Here is a 27,737-nt window from a genome sequence, read left to right as displayed (position 1 = left end):
CTATCACCCCATTTCAATCTCCCATCATTAAGGTCCTATCGCACATATGGTCTGGCATTTGTTTTTTTCAATTTTCCAAAGAACAGGCCTTTATTTCCTAAGGGTACATAAACTCCCACCATTAGGATCTTTTGGTCTTGTAAAGCAACTTCTACACCAACCAAGTATCCATTGGGGTCTGAGAATACCTCTTTAGATTCTCATTTATCCTTTACATATATCACTACACCTTTTCCCCTCTTTTTTGAGGCTGCTATGTATTCTTTCCCCAATTTGTCATTTTCCAACAATCTTATATCCTCTTTCTTTATATAGGTTTCCTGAAGGCAAATGACATCAAGTCTCTGTTTACCTCATTTTTTTGGGGCTGTTAATTCCTTTAACATTCGATGATAGGATGTCTGCCTTTTCCCGTTTCATCCTCATATTCTCCATCTATATCTTCCTCTCTTGTGTTTGGATCTGGTTTCCTAAGCAATTCTCCTTCTTCTCTTTCTTCTTCTAAGCTCTCTTCCTCCTTTTCCTCTTCTCCTTTTCCGGGGTTGTTTCTTTCTTCTTTCTGACTTTCTCAAGTTCTTTTTCATTCTCATGTAGGAAATGTCTTGCTTTTTGTACCAAGTTGATTTGGTATCTTTTTTGCTTTAAGTATAAAGATAGTCCCTGAGTTAGTTCCCATTTGTAGTAGATTCCATTGCTGCGGAAAACCTTAGTCAGTGGTCCATATTCCTTCCTCTTCCTTAACACTTTCCCAGAGATATCTGTAAACAATAAAATTTTCTTCACTTTTGAATCTTGTATGAAAGTGTTGTTGGAGAATTGCTTCTTTCATTTGAGTCCTACGAAAATAAATGACGATATCTCTGGCCAGTCTCTTCTGTTTTGCAACCCAGGAGCTTACTCTAAACATCTTGTCCACCTCAAGGAGAAAAGTTTCATTATCTAGGTCCATAACTTCAGCCAAGGCCGGTATTATCCTTTTATATAGATCTTCATCCTTCTGTTCGGAAAGACTTCTTATTCTAAGACATCTCTCCCTAAATCTTTGCTCTAATTTAATTCTTTCTGCTGTATCTTCAGTATGTTCTTTTGTTAATCTCTCTATCTCTTTTCCCATTTTTTTATATTCTTCCTCCAGGAATGTCACTCTTTCCCTGGTTTGTGTTAATTCTGATGTTATCTTTTCCAGCGAGTATTTATGTTAAGCAATGGGGTGGACATTAAACCAGCAGAATCCCCAGACTTTCCCTAGTCTTTAAGCTGAGGCAAATACATTTGATGTGGTCCATCTTATGGATAGGTATCCTGGCCAAAGCAAGATTGTATGCATGGACCAAAGCGACGTCCCTTTACCTGCTCACTGATGGAGAACCCAGCTGGTAAGGCCTGATCCCAGGTGGCTGAGCTATCATCACCCAGCCAGTTCTCCGTGAAACAAGCCAGGTCAGCCTCTTCATCCAGAAGAAGATCATGGACTATGTGCATTTTATTTTTGACTGACCTGGCATTACACATGGTTGGTTTGGTATGCTCTCCAGCCCTTTTGGGATAGAAGGGTGAATGGAAAGGAAGAGAGATATCTGTCGGGGTCCTAATTGCAGCCCCTCTTGCAAGACAAAAGGCAGTACTTTGAAAAAGGAACAGCTTGTATTGAAGAAGATACATGCAATAGAAGTTTATACTTTCTTTCTTTCCTGACCAAAAAAGTATAAACTTATCACTTTTATAACCATACCAATGAATCCCACCCCATTAACCAATAAAGCTAATTAATTGGATAGCCCTTTCCTGCACAGTGTCCTCCCATCTGGGATTCTGGCAGCATTTCTAAAAACAATTAAGCTCTCATTTGCCTTTTCTCAACTAATGCACCTGTGGCCTTGGACCACAGAACTCAGCGATACAACAGTTTTAATTAACATTATGGCTTAGCTATGTGTGTGTGTGTGCGTGCGTGCGTGCGTATATATATATATATATATATATATAATGAAACCGCATGAATCCCAACCTAGTATGATACTATATGAAAATATAATAAGCACAAACCCATAGCAACATAATATAATATAAAAATACCAATAACTCTCTAGGTTTCCCCTCCTTTTCCAGAGACCAGTCTTTTAAACTCAAGGCTCTGTTAGAAGGGTGATTCCCACACATTCCAATCCTAGCAAACAATCACATTCTTCAGCCATGATCTCTCTACCTCTTTCTAGTATCTTCTATTAAAGAATATAATAAAACATATGATTTTAACCCACCATAAATCCCATCTATCTCAACTCCAATTTGAATCTAAACTTATAACCCTTATGGCATGAATCCCTAAATGAATAAATGCATGAATAAAGGGATTCATGACATATTGTGACTTGAGGCTGGTGCTCCTTCCCTGAATGAGACTGGCCCATTGTGATTTCAGGCTGATTCTCGTTGCCTGAGAGATTGAGACTGGCCCATTGCGACTTCAGGCTGATGCTCCTTGGATGAAGGATTGAGACGGTACTATTGTGACTTCAGACTGGTGCTCTTTACCTGAAGGATTGAGATGGGACCATTGCAACCTCAGGCTGATGCTCCTTGCCTGAAAGATTGAGATGGGAGAATTGTCACTTCAGACTGGTGCTGAATACCTGAAGGATTGAGACTGGCCCATTGCGTGTCAGAAACAGTGTATAAGGGTTCTGTCATAAAGAGTAAAAATGTTAGGGTTTGATTATTAGAATTAAAGTAGGAGTTATAGTTGTAGTTCATAGTAGGTAGTGTAGAGTGATGGGTTATAGAAAGCATGTAGTGGGAAATGTTAGGAAGACAGATGGAATGGCTTTTAGATGAAGGAGGGCATTTGGAGAGGGGCTGGGGTTGCAGCTGGAGATGATTATCAAGGAGGAGTGAAGCTGGCTTGGGAACACCGCTCTTCAAGGTGAGGCTGTCTGGGAGAAGGGAAGGGAAGTATAGACAACCTTGGTATCTATGCACCCTCCGCTTGTGTTGCTTTAGCTTGGGAATTGGGGGCTGGCTTAGGGAGGGGTTGAGCAAGTTCCTTTGGACTTCAGACTTTGCAAAAAGGTGTTAATGGATGTTTCTGCCTGGATTCATCAATAAAGCTTCTTTTGTTTCAAATGAGCTTGATTTTATGAGTACAGAACTGACCTCTCACCGTTTGCAAAGTCTCACAGTTTTAACTCCAATGGAGACCCAGGAACAAGAAGTGTTTTTGGAGAACCCGGTGGTTCTGGAGATCCCGGAGGTGGAGGAGCAGGTGCCTTCTTCAGAGGAACTAGGAGCCAAGCCCAAGACTGGGAAACCTCCTGAAGCTCATACCATCCAAGCCACCACTGGAGGATTTAGGTTTCCAGCCCCAGACTGGGGAAAGGAAGGCCGTCGGGGGGCAGAGTGACAGCCTGGGACCTGGCAGTTGGGGAGTCGCTTGATAGCCACCCCAGCAAAGAAGAACCCCAGGTAGACGCTGATCAAATGGAGGAAGACATAAACGAATTAAAGGACCTCATGAAGTGGATGGTGTCCAAGTTTAAGATGTGGAGGAGGAAGATGCCAGAGGCGGTCCAAGGGCAGCTGATGCTCTTTGCCTGAAGCAGTGAGACTATCCCATTGCGGTTTCCAAATCCTTCACCATTTTAGTTGCCCTCCTTTGGACGTGCTACAGTTTCTGAACATCCTTTTTTTAATTTTGGACACAATTTCTGTGCAGAGCAGAATAGAGTGGAACTATTATGTACCTTGATCTAGACACTATACTTCTATTGATGTAGCCTAAAATCGCATTGGCCTTGTTAGCTGCTGCATCACACTGTTGATTCATGTACAATTTGTGGTCTACTTGGACTCCTAGATCTCTTTCACACGTAGTTTCATTCAGCCAAGTGTCCCCCATCCTATATCTGTGCATTTCATTTTTCCGCCCTAAGTGCAGTACCTTACATTTCTCTCTGTTGAAATTCAGTTTGTTAGCTTTGGCCCAGCTTTCTAATCTATTAAGATCATTTTGAATTTTGATCCTGTCCTCTGGGGTATTACCTACTCCTAATAATTAGGTGTCATCTGCAAATTTGATAAGTATGCCCCCAATTCTGTCATCCAAGTCATTGATAAAGATGTTGAATAGCACTGGGCCCAGGACAGAACCCCAGTGGACACAGCACTGGTCACTTCTCTCCAGGATGAAAAAGAGCCATTGTTGAGTACCCTTTCAGTTCGGCCGGTCAACCAATTACAAATCCATGTAGCAGTTTCCTTGTCTAGCTTGTTTCATGTTTTTGTTTTATATACTGTTTAATTTGTTTGGTTAACTGCTATTAGTGAATTTCCAAGAGTGGCCACCAGATGGCGGTCCAGGAGAGAAGTTGGTGATAAGCCCAAAGAGGCTGCAATGTCCTGAGCATCCACCAGAGGGTGCCGTTGTATTAGGAATGTTCTTCATTGATAAAACCGGTCTCCTTCCCTTTACCTGGATCTTCCTCCACTCCCATTGGCTGGCTATTCCCCACGAAAGGTTTCAGCCTTATCCCAGCAACAACGGAGTGAACAACGACTCCCCCCTTGGTTGCCTTGAAAGCGAAAGGACCACCAGAAGGAAATGGGGGGGAAATGCAGCGCCACATCATAGGAAATTTGCAACTGGGGGGTTTGCAGTCGTGCACCAGAGCAGAAGTGAAGTTGCATTCCACACCAGACCAATTCGGAGTGGAATCGAAGTGAGCTTGGAAACGATTTCTGTGAATTCCCTTGCTACCGATTTCACCAAAATGAGGGGTCACTTTGAAATCACTGTGGACCGTTATCGCATGAATTTGCATTGATGGACCCACAGTGTCTTCAGATCTGAGCTGCAAAGAGCTGCAAAAACCTCCGTGTGATAAACACAGTCTTTGAGATTTCACAAGGCTCTGTGGTTTTGTGAACAAGAAGCTAATTATCATAAATGTTGTTGATAATAATATCCCATTCTCCCTCAGAAAGGGACACAACTGAAATTACACGTTTAAGACAATAAACTCTCTTTTCCTGGCGTTTGCACCCATTGCTCCGTCTCCCGGTCTCCTCCGCTGGGAGGAGGGAGAGCGTGGAATTCTGGGAAAGGCTGGCGGTTGGCTTGGAGCCTGAATAGGGTTCTAGAAGGCTGGTGGCTTTGACCGTTGGCTGCTTAGGAAGAAGAAGGGCTCCTTCTGGGTTTCTTGGCAGGAAAGGGAAGGTGGGGGCCTCAAAATGGTGAGGGGGGACCCCCAAATTTGGTTCCTCTGTGAGAAGGATGGCTGAGGGGGAAGAGCCCCCATTTTGGAGCCAAGGATGGAGGTCTGGAGGGTCTTCTGTAGGGAGGCAGCCTTTGGGGGCTGGAAGCAAGGAAGCCCCCCTCCTCTTCCCCTCTTCTCCAGCTGCCAGGCCTCCTCTCCTCTCTTGGGAGTCTCTGTGGGGCCCTGAGAATTTGGAGAGGGATCCAAGAGAATCAAAGGGAGGCTGGGACCAAGGAACCTCAGAATATGATCAAGATTGCAAGGTTATTTCTGAGGAAGGAGAGGCAAACTAGGAGAGGCTGCAGCTGTTTGCTTTTGCCTGAGCCTCTGGGAAGTCCCCTCTTCTCCTTTCTCCTTGGCTGTCTTCATGGAGGGCAGACTCCTTTTGCCCTTTGGACTCAGTTTGCAGCAATGGCAGTGAGCTGAAGAGAAGGGGAGAAATGACAGGAGGAGGAGGAAACTGTGGCATTTGAAGAGCAGCTGAAAAGGTGGGAGGGCAGAGGATGAACCAGGGGAGGGTCCCTGCCAAACTGGGAGAGTTGGAGGGTATTCAGAAGGAGCTGGGCCTGGAAATGGAAGAGGAGAAGGGGGCTTATAAAATGATCTCCATTGATGAGGAAGCTGGGCCAAGTCCATGACATACAATGGCCCAGTGAAACGATGTCCATGTTATAGGAGCCAGTGTGGCCTAGTGGTTTGAGCATAGAGGAACTACGACTCTGGAGATCAGGGTTTGAATCCCAGCTCCAACATAGAAACTCTCTGGGTGACTGGGCAAGTCACACTCTCTCAGCCTTAGGAGAATGCAATGGGAAACATTAAATATAGACATTTAAATATTGCAATTGCTATGGTTGTTGTTATTGGGTTGTTGTTATTTTTATTGCTGTCTAGCTATACATTATGACTTTATGTAGATTATTGCAAGAAAAAAAATAGACCCATTAAAATCAATCAGACACATGAGTCCCACCCAGCCCTCCTCCTATTGACATCTTTGGAGTGATGAAAGCTGGGGCCAACCCTAGGACTCCAATTCTAGCCCCATTTTCTGGAAATTAAGGGGATGTACAGGCCGCTCCTTTTAGCGCCAGATCAGGCCCACGGCAAACACACTGCTTTTTGCAGCTCCTTTTTGCACTATGATAAGGCTACGCTATCACCCTGATCTGGCCTTTCCATGGTGTAAAAAGGAGCTCCTTTCTGCACCAGGGGGAAAGTGCCATATCTGCCAATGTTGCGGCTTTTCTGCACTCCTTTGGCACTGCGTCATCTGGATGTAGCGCCAGAGGAACGCCGTGTCGTCACCTGTGATGTGGTGCAGTGTGCAGCGTCACACCGGCATGTGGGAAGAGTCAGGGAGTGTGCCGTGAAGATGCCATCTTTGCCCTCATGCCGGCTAAGGATGCTGGTCTCTACGCCCCGAAAGGCCCAGTGAACTGTCTTAGTCTTCCAGCATTCACAAGATTCTCTCTCTGAGGGTTTGGAGGCAAGACTAATAATAGTAATAATAATAATATCATCAATAATTTATATCCTGCTTTCAATGGATTTATTTTGAATTTTAGGGAAGGTTCAGGTTTGATTTGCCCTTTGAGCTGTTGAATTGTATTTTCGGTGGTCTGTGAAAGATTGCATAAATGTGTGCACATAAAATCACTTTGTATTTTCTGCAGGTGTGGAAAGAACCAAGATGGCTTCCAAAGGAAGGGAGAGATGAGAAACGACCCTCAATTCCTCCTTTGTGGAAGAAACTGGAGGAAAGAAGACCTCCGGACAGGTTAGTGTCCAGACCTCCTTTTTTGTGGTGGAGCCATTGGGAATTTGACTGACTAGGATGCAATGGGGCTGTTATTTAAAATCCTCTGTCTTTCAGCGAAGGCTATTTTCTATTGCAGATTATCTTTTGATATGTGGCAGTGTTTTTCACAGAGGAGGAAGGGCCACTCTTGAGTCCAAAGCAGAAATTTCTGTACAACGAGGTGATGATGGAAACCTATGAAAATGTGTCCTCTGTGGGTAAGGACACATCACCCTTCCTATAGAATGGGGGCAAGTGCTCTAGAACACTACATTGCATGCAACACTGGTTCTAATTTAATTATTATAGCAACATCCTGTGAAATCATGGAATTTGTACTTTGTAGTTTCTAGAACTGCCCACATTACACCGGTTCCTAAATCCCTCCACTGGCTGCCCATTAGTGTCTAGTCAAGATACAAGGTGTTGGTTGTAATCTTTAAGGCCCTACATGGCTTGGGTCCTGACTACTTGCAGGAGTGCCTTCTTCCATATAATCCTCCCTGAAATGGAAAAAGTCTCCTAAAGGCTAAGAAGACTAGATTGGCTACAACAACCCAGAGGACCTTTTCTTCTGCCACTCCTAGGCTTTGGAATGACCTTCCGGAAGAGATCCATCACATCACCACCTTAGAAGCCTTTAAAAAGGCTGTTAAGATGGATCTCTTTTGGCAGGACTTTCCAGATTAGGGCTTTTCACTGTCACCGACACAGTTATTGATACCGATACCCCGGCTGCCCTGCATAGATAGAAGTTCTCCCCTCAGCCTCTCCACTCTATCTAGTCTTCACATGCGGTTTAAAGAATAAAGAAGGTAGGAAGGAGAAAGATGTAAGTGGTAATAATAAGAACAAAAACAAGTGTGATGTATGTTTGAATTGTAATTTTATTGATGGTATGGTTGTTTATTCAGAAAGTAAAAAGAATTTGAACATTATTTACAGTTTGACCTCAGTATCTGCTGAGGTTTGGTTTCAGGACCCCATGAAGTAACCAAAATCCGTGGATGTTCAAGTCCTATTACAAACAATGGGGTTGTAGTATGATGTGCCTTACATAAAATGGCAAAATCAAGGTTGGCTTTTGGGGATATATTGAGATGCAGAATCTGTGGATACTGAGAGCTGACTGTGAAATGTTAAAAAGCAGTTGAAATCATCCTATTAAGAGAAATGCAACCCATGTCATTGGACTCATGGAGAAGTGGTCAGATGGAACCAAGGAGAATGTGTTTCTTTGGTTGGTTTCCCTGGAAAGAACTGAGAATCTTGTCCAAGGAGGGAGTTGAGTCAGTTGAGGCTGAGAGAAGGAGGAGAGACCTCAGGACAAGAGCATTTCTCTGGGTTAGTTTGCCTGTTTCCTATTTTATGTTATTGTTTTGAGTACTGTCTTTCTTACAGTGGAACCTACTCCTGCTTTGTGAAGGCATCACAAGTTGGACTGGTTGATCTCACCTGAAAGCATCCTTCTTATTCATCCATTCCTATTGTATGTTCATTGAACTGTATGGTTGTGTTATCTATTAAATTTCATCCCACCTTTCTCCCATGGATTGGTCTCAAGGTGGCTTAGGATACAAAATAAAGATTGAACAAAAGCATTTTTAAAAAAGTACACATGTTAGTAAAATAAGGATATTGCTATTCCTTTGGTTGGAAGTTAGTTCTCCAAGATCTGCAAGGGATAATCTACAAATGTTAACTGGGAGGGAAAGAGGACATTGGAGGACAATGGCTTGGAGTTATATCACATAGAGAGCAGTGAATGGAGACTTCCATGTTAGTGGGTTGGTGAATCTGCTCTGTCTTTTAGTCTGAGCTCTGTCTGGTGCTGACTCTATTTTGGAAATGGGCTCCAGCCCCATGGAGGAAAACCTGGAGGAAAGTCAATGCCCCAATAATATGGAAGCCACAGTCTGTCAAAGTTTACATGAACTGTGTGAAATGTGGTTTTTGTGTTGCTGTTGTCTGTCCTGAATTTCCCATCTCCACTAAATGACCCCAAGATCAAGCAAGAAGAGAGAAGGAGAAAACTGTGTCTCCTTCCACTTTCTCAACCCAGTGCAGAAATGTATGGACCTCTTCCATGGCAATGCTTAGACACAGATCTGCTCCTTAGAAAACACAAGGCTTGTAATCTTTCACAGAAGACATATTATTTGGGAGGCAGTTCAAGAAAAATCCTTCCAGGAAGGTGCCCTCAATTTCTTTTCTAGGCATAGAGGCTGGTGGGCTTTTTCATCCACAGTTTTATGGTGGAGGTGGCCTATGGGAAACCTCCTTTGAACACAGGCAAATGAAGAACTACCTTCAACTTGACCACTAGTTAACCTGTTAAAAGTTTACATGAATAAGTGAGTCCTGCCTGATATATCCTATGATGCTTTTTCTGAGTTTCACTTAATTTTCTGAGGTAAAATTGTATTTATTTGTTAGACTGTTCTTATCCTTTAAAAAAAATCTTCTCCAGACAAAGGACTTGGAAAGAAGAAAGATCCCTCCACAAAATTGTCTGGCCTTAATATGGATGACAAAGGCATCATGCGAAATGAAGAAGAGACGGCGATCGTGAACCAGACAATTCTTTCTGACCCAGAGGAAGGGAGCCAAGTGAGTCTGGGACACTTTTATGCAATAGGTTCTTGGCCTTAGGAGACAAGCCGCAATATGGAAAAGGGGCACCAGCTCATCTTTCTACTCTTTGTTCAAATGGACAGGTTTTCTCTGACCTACAGAGTCAAAGCAGCCCATTTGGATGTTGAATGCGGATTGGAGGATGACTCACATTTGCCGCTGGGATCTTACTGGCATGGCTACAGGAACATGGATCTCATAGAATCAGAGGACGACCTGGAACTAACTGAGAAGGTACAGAAGAAGCGTATGTACTTTCCATGGTGTTTTAGACTTGGGCAGCGTGTTCGCAACTGGCTGTCTTGCAAAGAGAGATAGTTATTCCTCCCCACTGAGAATTTATCCTTTAAGTAACAGAGATCAGGGCAGGGGAACATTAAATCCACCCCAAACTTTTTACTGAACTCTCTTCCCCCCAATTATTTCAATGCCTTGGACAGTCAGAAAACCAACGTTTTCATGTTTAAAATACCATTCAAAAAAATATTTTGTAGTAGTTTTTCCTTAGGGCTTGGGAAGCTGTGTATTTTATCCTCCTTTTCCAGGTTAACTCCCATTCTTCCATCTCAATATTGTGTCCAAGATTTCTTGGCCATTGAACCATGTTTTCTTTAACCACTTCAGATTCCATAAAATGTTTTAACAGGATTGCATACAATCTCCCCACAAGTGGACCTTTCCTGATAGAAAGCACATTTCCTAGTATTTCTGTACTAATTATTTCTATTCCATATGTTTTCATATCCAACAAAAACCTCTCTCTTATTTGCCTGAAAATAAGCCCATTACATTGTTTACCTTCTTCTCTTATTTCCTCTAATGTTTTTAATTTAATCATATTGCCTTGGTTATTTAACAAATCATTGTATTATTATTATTATTATTATTATTATTATTATTATTGCGCTTCTCCAAACAGATCAAAGAGGCTAACAGTAAAGGCATAAGTAAAATACAATAGCAACTTATCATTGTTGCATCCAAAACTCTCCCAATTCCTCCCTTCCACATTAAAATACAATTACATTCTTAAACAATTATTAAAATAATTATTAAAAACAGAGCAGAGGCAGTTAGAGCAGTTGTTGAACAATTTATTCAATTAATTGGAGATTGCTGTAATGTTAATCTGAAAAGGCCTGCCGGAAGATATACGTCTTGATCGCATTTTTAAAGCCTTCAAGACGGGTGATATATCAGACCTCTTCCGGAGGCCATTCCATAAACTGGGAGCAGCAGAAGAGAAGGTCCTCTGGGTAAATGCAGAGAGCCTTGTTATGGTTGGCTGCAGTAACCTTTTACTAGAGGACCTCAATGTGTGGGGCAGATTGCGTGGGAAAAGAGGATCCTGTAAGTAAGCTGGACCCAAGCCATGAAGGGCTTTAAAGGTTATAACTATCACCTTGTACTGTCCCCGGAAATTAATGGGCAGCCAGTGAAGAGAGGTTAGTATAGGTGTGATATGGTCACCTCTAGATCTTCCAGTGACCACTCTGGCTGCCATATTTTGGATTAGTTGAAGTTTCCGGACTTGATATAAGGGTAGCGCTATGTAGAGCACATTACAGAAGTCAAGATGTGAGGTTACCAGCGCATGCACCATAGTTTTTAGGTCTTCAGGTTCCAGGAAGGGACGCAGTTGGTGTATCAGTCAAAGATGATAACAGGCATTCTTGGCCATCGCATCTATCTGAGCTGACATCTGGAGCAATGGATTCAGGAGCACCCCCAAACTGCAAACACAGTGTGACTCCATCTAGGACCGGTTGACAAACCTCCATACCCAGATTAGGACCTCCAACAACACGCACCTCCGTTTTATCTGGATTCAGTTTCATTCTTTTCTTTCCTTATCCAGCCCATTGCTGCCTCAAGACATTCATTCAGAGGGCAATTTGTCTTCTTCACACTTCCAAGGAGCTTGTCCACATCCTTGGTACTCACAGATTCAAAATGATCCAGTATGATCCTATTCACAGAGTCACTGGACACCTCACCTATAGCCTCTAATCGAATGTTTTTACTGTTTAACTGTTTTTATACTATCATTGTTTGATCCAGTTTTAGTATTGGGATCGGGGTGGGCATAGGGATTGATTTCTTTTGGATGTTATTGTAATCTCAATGTATTTTATTGTTGTAACCTAGAAATAAATCTATTATTATTATTATCATCATCTTATGCTGGTATCGAAGTTGGTTCTTCTGTGAGAGATTTTATCTGCGAAATGGTCATTTAAAGCATCACACTGATCTGTGGTAGGCTCTAACAATGGGTTCTGGGAGGTGGATTTCTGGATCAGGTCCCAGATGCTCCCCACTTCAGCAGTCCCTTTATGCTTCTCTGCCCTTGGCACTTTCCCTCCCTCCCTCCTCTTTCCCATCCTTTAACCTACATCCCTTCAAGGGGGTCCAAGGCCCTTTCAGCATTTTCCCAGAACCGGGAGGGGGGTAATCTTTCAGGGGCTGAAGGTCTTTCTCCTTTTCCTCCTTTGCAGGGTTGTTGTGAAGGAAAATCCAAATCTTGTGGGCTTCTATGCCTAGTTCCGAGGTTACCATGGGGGTGTCCCTTTTCCAGAAGGGGCTTTGGGTCCCTCCATCTGCCTTCTCTTGTCTGTGTCCTAAATTTGGGCTCTTCTCTCCTGCCCAGATAGAGCCCCTTCCCCAAGACCCCAGGGAAAACTCCTCCCACCCAAAAAATGTTATTTCCAATGAGGCATAAGAATGGAGGGTCTTTCCTCTGCCCCACTTTCCAGGAGGAAGGGGGCTCCTCAAAGCCCTTTTTACCTTTGGATCCTGATCCCCTCCATGGCCATACCTCTCTCCAAGGGTCCCTCCTGCCCTCTTTTCTCCTAATAACCCCCCAAGTACCTAGGCCTCAAGGAATCCCCTGAGGAGAACAAAGGGAAAGAAAGAAGGAGAGGAGGCCTGGGAAGCCCTCTCCCCTTTCTTTGGGGAGAGAAGAGGGGCTTTCTTCCTTCTTATAACCCCGAGCCCTCCCCCCCTGGGAGACCCTCTAGCCATTCCTTCAATAGAACGAGAGCTCTCCCCACTTCCTTGCCTCTCTCAGAACAGACTGTGAAAGCAGCAATGGCTTCAGGTGTGAGACTGCGCAAGCACACATACATCGAAAGGCCCCTTCTGATCATGCACAGGGATCACCAGGGCCTTACTGCTGCTGCTGTTCATTCTGCTGGCGGCCTGTTCTTATAACTGGGAATGGAGCTGAGGGCTGAGGAGAGAAGAAGGTGTCAGTTTTGTGCAAATTCAGAACTTCTGTGCATCAAAGAGTCCAATGTGTTGAAATAGCAAAGAACATTATTGAAAACATAGTCAGAAATTCAGTGTTTAAGCCAGAACTGCCCTCCCCAAGCCAAAGGATATATTGAAACCCAAAACCTAAAACTCCACCTTCTACCAAACCTAGCCCCCACCTACAATCCCCACCATCCATCCCCCACTATTAACCAGCCCCACTTTGCCATCCTTCTCACAAGCACAATCTCTCCCTCCAGACATTCGAAGAAGCTAGCTCCCTTTCTGTTACTACCGGTCCCCAACTTTCTTCAGCCAACATCCCACAAATTCTGAATGCTATCATTGGTATTCTAGCTAGCTCCAACAAATCCCAGCCCCCCGTCTAACTAATCTAAACCATGACCCATAATCCCCAGCCAAATTTATAACCCAAAGCAATTATCTATACTAGTAGCAATTAAAACCTAAACTTAACAAAACATAACTTTAAAATATAAACAGACATATGGACAGATAAACCGTACATATAAAATCATAAGGGCCGTTTCTTAGCACCGCTGGATTGAAAAATAGTTTTTATTCCTTCTTTACAAAAATAATGTTGGTTCACTGCTTGGATTTGTGTGGCTTCTCTCCTGTGTGGATTCTCTGGTGTGTCAGTAGGGTTGACTGCCGAGAAAAACAGTTCCCACAATGCTGGCATTTGTATGGCTTCTCTCCTGAGTGGACTCTCTGATGTCTCACTAAGTCTCCCTTCAAAGAGAAACATTTCCCACAATGCTGGCATTTGTATGGCTTCTCTCCTGTGTGGACTCTCTGGTGTGTTAGTAGGGCTGACAGCTGAGAAAAACAGTTCTCACAATGCTGGCATTTGTATGGCTTCTCTCCCGTGTGGATTCTCTGGTGTGTTAGTAGGTGGGACTTTTGAGAAAAACATTTCCCACAATGCTGGCATTTGTATGGCTTCTCTCCTGTGTGAACTCTCTGATGTTTCACTAAGTCTCCCTTCAAAGAGAAACAGTTCCCACAATGCTGGCATTTGTATGGCTTCTCTCCTGTGTGGACTATCTGGTGTGTCAGTAGGGTTGACAGCTGAGAAAAACATTTCCCACAATTCTGGCATTTGTATGGCTTCTCTCCTGTGTGGATTCTCTGGTGTGTTAGTAGGTGGGACTTTTGAGAAAAACATTTCCCACAATGCTGGCATTTGCATGGCTTCTCTCCTGTGTGGATTCTCTGATGCCTGACAAGGATCGACTTGTAAGCAAAATGTTTCCCACAGTGCTGGCAGTTGTGTGGCTTCTCTGATGTGTGGACTCTCTCATGACTGACAAGTTCTTCTGTAAAGAAGGATAATGAGAGATAATACTGAATATCAGATTTAAGAGAGGAACGTTTTAGCCCAAGCCCACCTCTCTATGATGTGAAGAAACCCAAATATCAGTGTTTGGTAATATGCAAGAATCAATGTATATATAGATGGAATAAAGTATGAGAGTGAACCAAAGTACACAGTTTAGAATAGAGGCCTCTGGGAGAGTGGAATGCAGAAGGGAGGCAGATGTGAAGTTCTTCAAGGTGAAGCATTTGTCCAAGCACTTAAAGGCAACAAAGAGCATTAGGAAAAGACTGATATAGAATGTAATTTCACTGGCAGAAGTTCCTCTGAGTGCCACCATATCTGATAAGGAGCAATGGGGTGTAGCCAAAGGTATTTTAAAGTATATTTAAATGTATTCATGTATCTGAACTATGATTGTTGGAAATGTATATGTTTGGAGTGCGAAGTGCCCAATAAAGTGATGAAGATGAGTTTTCTTTGTTTGTTTTCCTATAAAGGTAGCCATTTTCTTTGGCTCTGGGCCTCAGTTTTGTTAGAATAGGAATTCTACTGAGGACAGATAGCTTTGAATAAATCTGAATTGTTAACAAAATCTGGCTTACTCCATTCTGTCACAACCTTTTAAAGCCTATCATCCATAACACCTATTTGATATTAAATTAATAAAGTTGGAGTGGGTGACCTGAGCATGATCCTGCTGCTTATGCCCCTAAATACATGGAACGATTGTATCCTTACTCATATGAGCTAGCAAAGAAGAGACTGGATGGGGACTGCCTTGAGGGAGTCAGTGGAAGCTGATAGTCAAAGGGCTGTTGAAAAAATATTCCATTAAACATGAGTAAAAATATTTTGATTGACAGGTGGCATCATTTCCTGTGAGACTGCCATAGATTCTTAAGTCAGAGCACATGGCATGACGCAATCTAAGTGCAGAGGATGCTTCATGCTGTGTGGCACCAGGAGATGAATCACAGCCAATACAGTATACTCCTCACATGTGAATTGCTGTGTATAGGATTGGATTGCAGTTGTATATACAAGAGATGGTGAGCATGATGGAAGTCAGAGAGGAGAGCTTGCAAATACTTTTATTATTTTGCAACTCAAGATAGAGAACTCCCAAAGATTCAGATGAAATCAACTGTGTCAGTGACTTATTTTTAAGTGTGAAAAGTAGTCAGTGCATTGCCAAAACCTGTACCTGGAATTTTTTTTCCATACTTTGCTAAGTTGAGCTGCATCTGGGAGCATCATGCTCACATTGCGCTGTACATTGGCTTTTGAACAGGACTGGAATTCAGAGCCAACAAGGACCTGAGGACCGGTGTTCTAATCCCTTATGTCTGAGGTATTTGCACCATGCACCTATTGCATTCAATTTGATTTTGGACTATATTTTCCCCACCCAGAAAACATTCTAAAGTGATTTAAACCTTATAGAAAACTCGGGTTCTGCCCACTAGCAACAATTTCAGTATAAATATTTCAGTCTTGTTGCAGACAGACTCTCTGTTGGTTTACATTGCTAAACATCTCACTACACTCACCAGCTCCACTTGCCTTGGGAGTTACTGACTTCTCTCCCCATTCTGGACCCTCAGCAATTGGAATCAAGTTCTGTCTAGGTTATGTATTACCATTAGCAAAGCCTAACATCTATTCACCACTCCTACCTTTGTTACCTAGTTCTTGTGTGTGCATGTGAACACTTATATGTGTGTGCAAGCGTGTACAGTGCACCTATGTCACATGCGGGCACGCCTTGGGTGGATTTCAGCATACACTAAAAGCCACACTAGGAAAAAGGGAGGTGTGCCCCATAAGGGTTAATGGCGCCTGTGACTGTGCCGGGCACAGACATTCCACTGCGCGGAGCACCATTCATGTAAATAGGGCTCGAGAATACACTGAGTTCCCCTAATGCCGGGGGGGGGGGGGGGACGGGATGACTCCCAAGGCCACTGTTGCCCCAATCTCCCCTTTGAACGAAGTATGAAATTCCCCTAAAAGCATAGCACTTGGGAGTGTCCTCCCCAGACTCCAGCATTTCGGGTAACAAAGAGCCTCTGGAATCAACCATGGAGCTAAGCAAGCTCAGGTTGGAAAAGAAACATTAGAGAAAAAGGAATTTTTCTGTCGCCTTTTCCTCTATTCATAGACATTGCTCATAATTTCTAAATGGAACCCCTTAATATGTTTGAAAACAAGGACTTGAGCCGGTTCTCATCAGTTCAGTTCTTAAAATCTGTCAGGTTGGTGGCTGCCTCCCAATCCCCAAGGCCCCTCTCCTGGCCCTTCCCAGAGGTCCCTTCCTCTCCGCACAGAGCTAGGCGATCCTGGCTTTGCTCCTGCCTTCCCCTCCTGGCTCCCATAGCCTGATCCCCTTCCCTTTCTCCCTCTGCTCCCCAACCTTCCCTCTTGCCATCTGCACTGCTTCAGCATCTCATATTCAGCTTCGCTGCCTTTCAATTTTTCACTTTCTCTCCGTCTCTCTATCACAGACACATACCCACAGAGTGTGATTCAAAAAAAGGATACTTTGAGGCTCATTGGTTGATAATGGCAGGATAAGCAATATACAAATAACTCATTGGCAAAGGCAGAGCAAGGGGGCTGGGACTTGGACTCCAATTTTGGTGAGGGTCAAGCACCAGGGAGCAGCCTTAAAACATTATAAGACAGGCATGGACTACTGATGGGGTTTGGGGGAGACCTCAGGGGCAACCCCACATTGTATTGCCTGGGGGAGGTGAGTGAAATAATATTTTGCCCCTCAAAATCCCACAGCATCCCTTTGGGGAAATGGAGGCCATTTTGCCACTTTTGGGCCCTCTCTGAGCCATTGCAGACCCAAGGGAGGTCTTTCCCCCAAGAAGACTCTTCAGAGCCTTTAAAGGATGGAAGAGGGGCCAAAAGAGGTAGGAAACTTGCCCAGGGATGTGCTGAGTACCATTTCGGTGAGAAAAGCATTAATCTCTAGGGCTTTTTCCTACAAAATCCTATAATAGGCAGTTTAGGATGGAGTATTTAGAATCCTTAGAAACTGGAGAGCAATAGTGCCTCACTGAACTACAGATTCAAATATTCTACAGGATGTTGCTATCACAATTAAACTAGGCTTGAAAGGGATCTAGGACTCCTAGTAGACCACAAGTTGAACATGGGCCAACAGTGTGATGAGGCAGCTAAAAAGGCCCATGTGATTCTAGGCTGCATCAATACAATAATAGTTTCTAGATCAAGGGAAGTAATAGTGCCACTCTATTCTGCTTTGGTCAGTCCTCACTTGGAATAAACCTGTGTCCAGTTCTGGGCCCCACAATTCAAAAATGATGTTGACAAATTGGAGCATGTCCAAAGGAGGCCAACCAAAGTGGTGAAGGGTATGAAAGCCATCAAGCTCTATGAGGAGCAGCTTAGAAAGCTGGTTATGTTTATCCTGGAGAAAAGAAAATAAAGTGGATATGATAGCCATGTTTAAATATTTGAAAGGGTGTCATGTTGCGCAAGCAGCAGGCTTGCTTTTTGCTGCTACAGAGAAAAGGAGACACTACAATGGATGCAAGACACAGGGAAAGAGGTTCCACCTAAACATTAGGAGGAACTTTGTGACAGTAAGAGCTCTTTGACAGTGGAATATACTCCCTTAGAGTTTGATGGAGTCCTCTTCTTTGGAGGTCTTTAAAGAGAGGCTGGATGGCCATCTCTTGGGGGTGATTTGAATGTGTATTCCTGCAGGGCAGAAGGGGGTTGAACTGGATGGCCCTTGTGGTCTATTCCAACTCTATGATTCTATTATTCTAGTGGAACCAAAGCAACATGATAATATAGTATGAAAGGACCCTCAGTCTTTATAGAATGAGCAACGGATTCAGGTTCCTTACCTACAGAAACCACATTTTCATAATTGTCCATCATTACATAATTGTACATCAGTCTCTGTTTCTTGGTCAACAGTTTCCATTCATCCTCTGAGAAATATACTGCCACATCCGCAAAGGTCACCTGAAATAGAAAATAGCCCTCATCCAGAGAGTGACTAAGCAAAAGGGGAGGAAAGCACATGGTGCATCCAAATATTATTTCCTCACTTCAGAATTCAGTCCAGGAAATAAAGTTTAAATTCTGTTAGCAAGCAAAAAGCTACTGCCTTTCCCCCCTTTTTTATTGTGGTAATACATCTTTTTTTTTTTTTTTTACAAAGCTTGCATGTTTACAACAAGATAAATAAAAACATATATCAACAAGCTATAAATCTGTTAGGCTTATTCCTGATAACTCTCCACAAGAAACTGTATAATTTTATCTTTTAATACAACATCTTATTCCCCTATCTCTAGGTATGAATAGAAAGGTTTTGTTTCTTGTACCTCTCCTTACTGAGCAGCCGCTAAATAAAGTCTTACAGCTTCCCAATCCTTTCCCCATTTAACCATATCCTTCTTGTTTATTAATGCTGTTAATCTGTCTAGATCTTTCAATTCTTGAATTTCGTTTTGCCAAGTCTCTATTTGTGGGATTATTATAGGTAATTTCCACTTCTTTGCTATTATCCTTCTGGCAGCCGATATTAAGTATAATAATATTTTCCAATATTTCCTTTCTTCCTCTGGGTCTAGTAATAAGGTCTTGTTTAACAGATATATTTCTGGTCCGAACTCAAAATCAATTTTTAATATTAACTTTATTTCCAAATGAATCTTCACCCAAAAAGACTTTATATATGTGCTTTGCCACCACATATGTAAATATGTACCCATTTCTTTTTGGCATGTCCAACACCGGTTATCCTTTACTTTATATTTTTTTCTACTGAGAATGGTGTTTGATACCATCTATTTACAACTTTCAAATAATTTTCTTTTATTAATTGTGCTACAGTAATTGTTTTTAATCTAGTTTTCCCCATTTTTCCAAGTCTAAATTGCATCCCAATTCTTGTGCCCATTTTGTCATAGAATCTTTAATTTCCACTTCTTCAAGGGATCTCTTCAGTAAGATGTTATATATTTTACATAATATATTTTTTCATTTTCTTTCATTAATATTCATTATATTCTTTCTCAAAACCAAATAAACTCTTATCCTTTGTAAATCTGGCTTGGTAGACCTATTGTGAAAAGGTCTATCATACACAGGGCCCTGAAGGTTCATGTTGCCAATCTCTTCCTTTTAGTTGGTTTCAAGGTGCTACAAGATTCCTTTGCATACTGTTGGGCATGCTTTGATGGTGAATTCCTGCATGGCAGGGGTTGGACTTGATGGCCCTTGTCGTCTCTTCCAATTCTACGATTCTATGATTCTTTCTTTAAGTTGAATATAATTCAACCAATTCATATGGCCTATTTTAGTCATGATTTCTTCCTTTAATCTTAATATAACATTTCCTTCATTATCATGAGTTCATATGTCTCTATACCTTATCCATTTCTGATTCTTTCCCCATTGGCCTAAAAAGCCTCTTGTGGGGAAACCCAAAGTGGAAGTCCAATGTAAAACATTTTTTCACAGTTAGCCAGTTATTAATGAAAGGTTTCCTCAATAGATGTTCATTAAAGACTTTGTCCCATTGTGCCCATCATATGAGACGTATACAAAAAAGCTACTGCCTTTGAGATCCAGTTTGTCTTGAATCTTTTAAATATAATATAAAATATAATAAAAAATATAATTTAGGCCATGGCTGGGATATTGATGATGGATTAGGATACTAACTATCCCAACACATATAGTATGTTTAGCCACAAAAGTATTATGGTGCATTTAGCCATTTCTTGCCAAATTTTGGAGGCAAATGTCATTTTTAAAAACCTGTTCTGGGGAGGATGCTGGACTTGAGGTCCACTGGGCCCACCCTCAGTTTAGATTCAGAGATGGTCTCCCATATCCCCAACATTTCACAGACAGTAAAAGCAAGGCACATGTGAACAAGCAACACCAGAAGGTGGTGAGGATGGCCAAAGTTGTTTATGAGGAAGATCACACAAGCTATGAAGGGCACAGTAGTTTGCTTTTGCCTCAGCCTCCTGGCAAGGGAAGACCCTGGCAACCTATCTCCTCTCCTATCTCCCCTTTTGGGTTGATGGGGTGCAAACTCCTTGGAAGTCATTTTGCAGCAACACAAGAGAGCTGAGGAGAAGGGGGAAAGTGGGAGGAGAGAGAAACCTGGACATTTTTGAAAGCCTCTGAAAAAGTGGGGTGACAGAGGATTTACCAGGACTTTCTCTGCCAAACTGGGACAATATGTTCTCCACTTGTTTTCATGAGCTGGCCCAGCAGTGACACAAATGAAACTAATAGGATGTCAACTCACCAAAGAGTTGTACTTCGACAGCCTCTTTTTCTTGGAGCCCAACTCCCTCTGCTTGGCCTCTGTGTTGGCCATTAGGTGGGAAAGGGGGTCCTGGTGGCCCTGCACTTGGGTCTCTTCCAGCAAAATATTTCACAAAGCTGTGTAGAAGTTGGCTGAGATGAAGTTCCTGAGAAAAGAGACTAGGGTTAGGCTTGGTTTGTCAAGAAGCCCTACATCACTCAAAAACACAGAGAACAGCATGCTGCTAGTGAGATACGCAGGTAACATATGCCTCCTTTGGGCCAATGCAGAGATGGGTATGCCCTTCCTCTCTCTGCACCAAATAAAGCCCCATGGACCTAGCATAGATTCACTGCAGCTGCCGTACACAAGAGATACTCCATGTTAAAACGCTTTTGACGTTGCTATGTTGCGCAGCATGTGAGGCAACACGTTAACGTATGGCACCAGATTCTCGACCTTGACTGTAGTCAGTAGCTTGTGAGCTGAAGAAACACCTGTCGCTTTCTCAATGTAATCTTCTCTCAGATGAGGCTTTTATTCCTATAAGAAGTTCCACTGTGTACAACACTATATGCATCGACACCCTCCACCATCCACACCAGTAACAACCCACTCTGAGGCACACACTGTCTCACTCTTCCTCAGTGACAGTTGAGAATGACAGTTGACAGTTGCATCAACATTCCAATGATGCACTGTTTAAATGCTGACACATCTAACTGCCACTAGAGCTGTCAATGACTTCCACAACAGCTCCACCTAGTGGCCACATGCATGGCATTTCCTCAGACCTGTTCACCATGGTCCTGACACTCCATGCCTTGTGAGAGTGGAGGGGGGTCAGGGGATGGGGAATTGGAGAGGACCCTGGCTATGTCCCTGTAGCTAGATGTGAAATGAGCGCATCATCTGCTGAAACCTCCTGACCTCCCCAGTGGCCCTCAGAGGAGAAGGCCTTCCTTTGGCTTCTGGCTAGAGAAACACAGCTGGAGGCTTCTCCAATGCCTCGCACCCAAGACTCTCATCAGGCATGGAATGAACATGGAGCATGGCTTCCACAATTCCCATTTTTCATTTTGTATTCCTTCTAATTTCACATCTATTTTAAACCTCTCCCTCATTTGAGGATAAAGATACCAGTGACAATCTAGGCCAGATTCTTTAGGTTCTTCTTGTGTTTTGATCTCTAGTTTTCCTTGCGATTCTTTCAGTACATCCTTGTATCTTAACCATATAGTTTTCTGGATACTTTTCCTCCCGAAAAGAGCCTCATGCGGCAAACACCATAAAGGTATTTTTGGACATATTCTACACTTGTTTCCCCCAGATCTTCAATAGAGCTTTTCTTATGAAATGATTTGTGCTTTCTTTATGGACTTTCTCTTTACCGTAAATTAGGTATCCATGCCACCCAAATCTTAAATGTTTACCCTCCAGAGATAACAACTGTTCATTCTCTAACATAAACCATTCTCTAATCCAAACTAAACAACAAACAGCATAATAAAGTCCTCTTCTACTTTTGTCATCACAAAGTATTTTCGTTTTTATCCTGGCTCTATTTTTAATTCCAAATAAATTTAGAGATTTCCTTTTGCCATAGATTCAATGGATTTTCATTCTGGATGATGGGTATCGCTTGAAACAGAAACAGTATTTCAGGAAGGAAACTCATGTGGATCAGTGACATTTTTCCTAATAGCGATAAGTGTAATTTCCCCCATTTTTCTAGGTCTTTTCTGATTTCCTAACATGTGTCTCATAGTTATTCTGAAATGGATATGAGTTTTTATGTGTTAAATTTATTCCTAGATATTTAACTTTATTTCCCACTTTAAATCCACTAATTTCTTCCAGGATTTCTTCTTCCTTTTCCCCATATTTTTTGTTATGAATGTTGTTTTGTCTCTGTTTACTTTTAGTCCTGAAACATATTCCAATCCCACTATTACATCCATCAATTGCCTTGTGCTCTTTTCTGGGTTCTCCAAGGAATACAAATGTCGTCTGAGAAGACTCTCATTTTAAAATCAGTTTTATTTATTTTTATTCCATTGATCTTATTTTCTAATCTTATCCTATTATTCAGTGCTTCAAGGATCAGAATAAACAAAAGGGGTGATAGTGGGAAAGCTTGCCTTGTACCTTTAGAAATCTTAAATTCCTCTGTTTTTTATAGCTAACAGTTAGTTTGGCTCTTTGATCTTTATACATTGCCTTTATCCATCTATAATAAGAAGCTCCTATTTCCATTTTTCAAGTGTCACAAATAACATATCCCATCCTATGTTATCGAAGGCCTTTTCTAAAAACATAAGTGTTTTTTCGTTGTGCCTTTGAAAATATTCAATTATATTTCAGATGTTTTGTATGTTATCACTGACTTGTCCTTAAGAATCCAGTGTTTAAGACCTTTTTTGAGTCTATGGGCCAAAATCATAGAAAATAATTTATAATCCATATTTAATAAGGAAATTAGCCTAAAGCTCTTTACCTCAGTTGCATCTCTATCTTGTTTTAACAGCAAAGTTATATTAGCTTGTTTCCATGTTTCAGGATAATGGTTTTCTTTGATGGCATTTTCTTTGATGGCATTTACAGGAAGAAATTCCTTTAAACCCTTTGATCTTTTTGCTCAATATGACATGTAAACTGAAAAAGGAAGTAGCTAAAAGATTTTCCAGACTAATTTTGTAGATGGTCACTCACAGTATTGGAAAAACATCCAAATTCCTAAAATAGAGGAGTGGATAATTAAACTAAGAGAAGCAAAGGGATTGGACATTTTAACCGCAATCATGAGGGATAAATCAGTTGAGAAAACTAAAGAGGACTGGTCATGCTTTGATTTACTTTGTAATACCAATGTTTAATTTACGATCCCAGATATCATATGGAAAGTCTACATGAACATTAGAGGTTTAACACGTATCGATACCTTGTAGGAATTTAAGTAAATTAAATAAAAGGGTCATCTTAGCTTAACTGGGAAGTAACTTAATAGTACATTTCTGACAGTTTTGTATATCAGGATGTTATTTATTGCATGTTGTATGTCTATGTTATAGGTATTTGCACTTTTTTGTTGTTGTAGCTGTATTTGTTATGCAAATGTCTTGGTATGTTTTTTTTTTTCATTTTTGTTTGTAAAGGATTGTTTATAAACAAATTACAAAAGAAAAAAAGTGGTTTCCAACTGGATTATTTCTGTAGTTCAGATACAGCCTCAGTTGGTTATAAAGGATAGAAGAACCAAATTCATACTTTTCTCCTGTTAAAAATGGTTTTGCTTTTTTCAATAAAAGCAGTTTGCTTTTCTGTCTAATCCTTATTTTTCTTGTTCTTGTTTGCTTCTATGTTTGTTTGTTTCATTCTTGGTAAAATGGGTTATCATGGTCTGTCTCCTTCCTTCTTGTCTGAAAATCTATTAATAAGGAAACTGGGGAGACTTTTAAAACCTCCCAAAGGAGCCACTTTTGGCCTTTTTTTGGGGACTAGCCTCCTCTTAGAAGCCAAACCCTGATGTTTGTGAAGAATAAGAATAAGGCTTGTATTAAAACTATGCTCCCCATTTCTGATCCCTTTTAAAACCCATGTTCCCCAGAAGGACCAGAGCTGTGTAATAAGAAAACCTTCTCAGAAAGACACAAAAGAGACACAAAGAGACACACTTCCTTCCTTTTGGCCCAAGGAGCCTGGCCTCCTTCTGACTCTGGAGCCTCAGGAGAGAAAGAGAAGCCTTTGTTCAACTGAGGCCTCAGAGAAGGTTCTGGAACCTTATTCCCCACAATCACAAGCAGCACAAAATGACCGCCAGAACACAAAATGGCCGCCTCTGCCTCTGTACTTGGCAGTTTGAGGCCTTCAGGGAACCCAAAATGGAGGATGAAAGGGCCCCAAAGTCAGAAGGGACCCCAAACAGGATTTCCAAACCTGAACAACACCTAAAATCTTTCCTAATGCTATAATATAGACTCACTGAGATACTCTTTATAAATACGTCTTTCCATGTCTTTATAAATAAATAAAATTTAATAATACTAATGCTACTACTAATAATAATCGTAATAATAAGTCACAACCAGGAGATTTCTCCCTGTGGCTTCTCCCCCAGAGGCCTCTGCGTATGCTCAGGAGCCCCTTCTTCTTCTTCTTCCTCTGCAGAATCCTCCAGAGGTCTCTCTGCTCCTCCTCCTCCTCCTTAGGCTCTTCCTCTAAGCCTTCCTCCTCCTCCTCCTCCTCCTCCTCCTCCTCCTCCTCCTCCTCAGGTCCTTCTTCTAAGCCTTTCTCCTTCCTCCTCCTCTTCCTCAGGCCCGTCCTGTAAGCCCTTCCTCCTCCTCCTCCTCAGGCTCTTCCTCTAAGCCTTCCTCCTCCTCCTCTTCCTCTAAGCCCTCCTCCTCCTCCTCCTCCTCAGGCCCTTCCTCTAAGCCTTCCTCCTCCTCCTCTTCCTCTAAGCCCTCCTCCTCCTCCTCCTCCTCAGGCCCTTCCTCTAAGCCTTCCTCCTCCTCCTCTTCCTCTAAGCCCTCCTCCTCCTCCTCCTCCACCTCCTCCTCCTCCTCCTCCTCCTCAGGACCTTCCTCTAAGCCTTCCTCTTCCTTTTCCTCCCAGACTTTGGGGGAGAATTGTGTGCCTTCCATTCCTTCCTGGGGATCCTAAGGCAACACTGTCACAGGAGTCTCTTTGTAGGTTTTGTCGAAGGGTGTTTACCATTGCCATCCTTTGAGGGTGAGAGAGTGTGCCTTGGGGGCTGGGGGTGTGCTGCGTGCCTTGAACCCGTGTCTAGTGACCCTATTCCCAGGGTTTCCTTGCCTTCAGGTTTGCCTTCCACTTTGCCCTTTGTCTTCCTTTGAGGCTGAGAGAGTGTCTGCTGCCCAAGGTTTCCCTGCAGTGGGTTTCATGGCCCAGAATGAATGCCATTTCCCATTATGTAGATGTGTGTGTGTGTGTGTGTTGTCCGCCTTCCAGTTGGCCATTGGTCTTCCTCTGAGGCTGAGAGAGTGTGACTTACCCAAGGTCACCCATTTTATATAATGGGACTTGAGCACCCATGGATTTTGCTATCCAAACCAAATCCCAAAGGATACCAAGGGCCTATTGTTTTTCCATCTTTTTTTGCAAACAGCAAAGCAGATCTTGCTTGCCTGATCTTTGCATGTTCAAGAGCAGTGTTGGGCAAATGCTAAGAGATGCCTTGTGAGTAGGGTTGCCATAAGTGAGGACCTCCAAACCGGGACAAATGTAGGACAAATGTAGGGCAACATTTTCAAATGCAGGACACATTTTTATAAAAATGGAGGACGCACAAAAAATTGAGGTTTTTTAAAAAAATGTTAATATAAATGCATATTTGTAGGCATGATCAAAATGGAGGACATTTTGACATTATTCTTAGACAGATGGCAGAAATGTACTTGCCCTGGGGTTCAACTGTACTTCTCAGAAGTGTGTACTTGGGCAAGGGACTGTGGTTTTTCTTCACTGCGCATGAGTTTTTAAAAATCACAGCAAGTTACATAAGCAAGTTACATTGGCCGTGCCTCAGAGGCTTGTTGATATCAATATCACCATCATCATCATCATCATCATCATCATCATCATCATCACCATCACCACTATAATTGGCCAAGAAAGGCAGACTTGTTAGCATTCAAAGCACCATAAATACACAAAAAATGCACTTGCATATATTTAACAATAAAAAATAATGAAAAAATAAATAAAAAACAAGGCAGGGGTGTATATATTTGATAATAAAAATTAATGTAATAAAATAAAAAACAAGCAATAATAAAATTAATGAAATAAAACAAAAACAAGCAATAATAAAAATTAATAAAATAAAACAAAAACAAGCAATAATAAAAATTAATAAAACAAAAAATAAAAAGCAATAATAAAAATTAATAAAATAAAAAATAAAAAGCAATGATAAAAATTAAAAAAATAAATAAAATAAGTATTTTATATTTTTAAAAATAATTTAAAAACCCCAAAATACCTAGGCAGACCTAATAGCCACTGACTCAGCTTTCCTCCTCCTCCTCCTCCTCCTCCTCCTCCTCTGGCCCAATTCTGCCCTAGCCTTCAGGCACCCTTCCTCCGGCTCCTTCCTCCTCCTCCTCCTCTCCCCCTCCTCCTCCTTATGATGGCTGGCATGGGAGGAAGGGAAGCAGGGCAGGCGCGCGCACGCGCGGAGGTAATTGGGGCAGGCGCGCACGCGCGCGGGGAGGAAAGTGAGGCAGGCGCACGCGCACGTAGAGAGAATTGGGGCAGGCGCGCGTGCTGCCACTAGCCCCTGCTGAGGCCTGGGCGGCGCGCAAGCCCAAACAGTGGGGGCGCGGTGGCGGGGGCGCTTCTGCCGCCCAGGAACAGGGGGAAGGCGGAGCTGGAGGAGGAGGTGGCTTGGCGCCGCAGCAGCCGCGTTAGCGGCAGCGGCAATGGCCGGAGCGGGCCCCCAAACCAGGAACAAGGCACGGGTGGGGGCCCAAACCGGACCGGGAAGGGCCCCCCAAAACCGTGATTGGCACGGGGGCCGCCGGGTTATGGCAACCCTACTTGTGAGGTTAGGAAGAGGGTCCTGGAAAACAGTCCTCTTCTTCTGGACCCACAGACTCAGAAAGACGTGGGCCCCCATTCAATGGGACCCCTTTCTTTGAGGCTGCTCTAGGTTCAGGAGGGTCTCTCAGGAGAGATTGGGAAAGTCAGCCTTTGAGGAGTTCTGGTCCTTAAAGGTTAATATCTCCAGGCTTTGCTGAGAGGGCAATATTTGGGATTTGGGCAGATCCAGGCTGCAGGGCTCTCTCAGATCTGGTTCAAAAACACTGCAGAAATTATGATGATGATGATGATGATGATGATGATGATTCTTCCCTTCAAACCAACAGAGCCTTGTGGACGCTCAAATAGTAACAGAGGTCAAAAACACATTGCAGAAATAATCCAGTTTGCAGAAATAAACTGCTTCAACTGCCCTAGTTCAGTACTCGGGAATCCTGGGAATTTTAGTTTATCATGGCATCTGAGTTGTCTGACAGAGAAGACTAAATATCTCACAAAACTACAGTTCCCAGAATTCCCTAGCATTCAGCCAGACAGTTAAAGCAGCCCTGTACTTGGACCATTGTTAGTGGT

The 27,737-nt window shown here is 42.6% G+C and overlaps 1 protein-coding gene across 1 annotated transcript; it reads right to left on the bottom strand.

The window, feature by feature from the left end:
* Nucleotides 1-13,025: 13,025 nt before the first annotated feature.
* On the bottom strand, nucleotides 13,026-24,819 carry LOC149284953 (uncharacterized). Its single transcript, XM_089495939.1, has 4 exons — nucleotides 24,689-24,819; nucleotides 20,604-20,769; nucleotides 18,175-18,295; nucleotides 13,026-14,285 (listed from the first exon to the last, which is right to left on the bottom strand). Exons 2-4 carry the CDS (start codon nucleotides 20,673-20,675, stop codon nucleotides 13,552-13,554), a joined length of 927 nt encoding a protein of 308 aa, XP_089352065.1. The 5' UTR covers nucleotides 20,676-20,769; nucleotides 24,689-24,819; the 3' UTR covers nucleotides 13,026-13,551.
* Between the last annotated feature and the right edge of the window lie 2,918 nt (nucleotides 24,820-27,737).

The sequence above is a fragment of the Sceloporus occidentalis genome, unplaced genomic scaffold (assembly GCF_023333645.1).
Source record: "Sceloporus occidentalis isolate IW3139 unplaced genomic scaffold, rSceOcc1.0.p SCAF_86, whole genome shotgun sequence".
Classification (NCBI taxonomy): Eukaryota; Metazoa; Chordata; class Lepidosauria; order Squamata; family Phrynosomatidae; genus Sceloporus; species Sceloporus occidentalis.
This window is presented reverse-complemented; position numbering and strand designations above follow the sequence as displayed.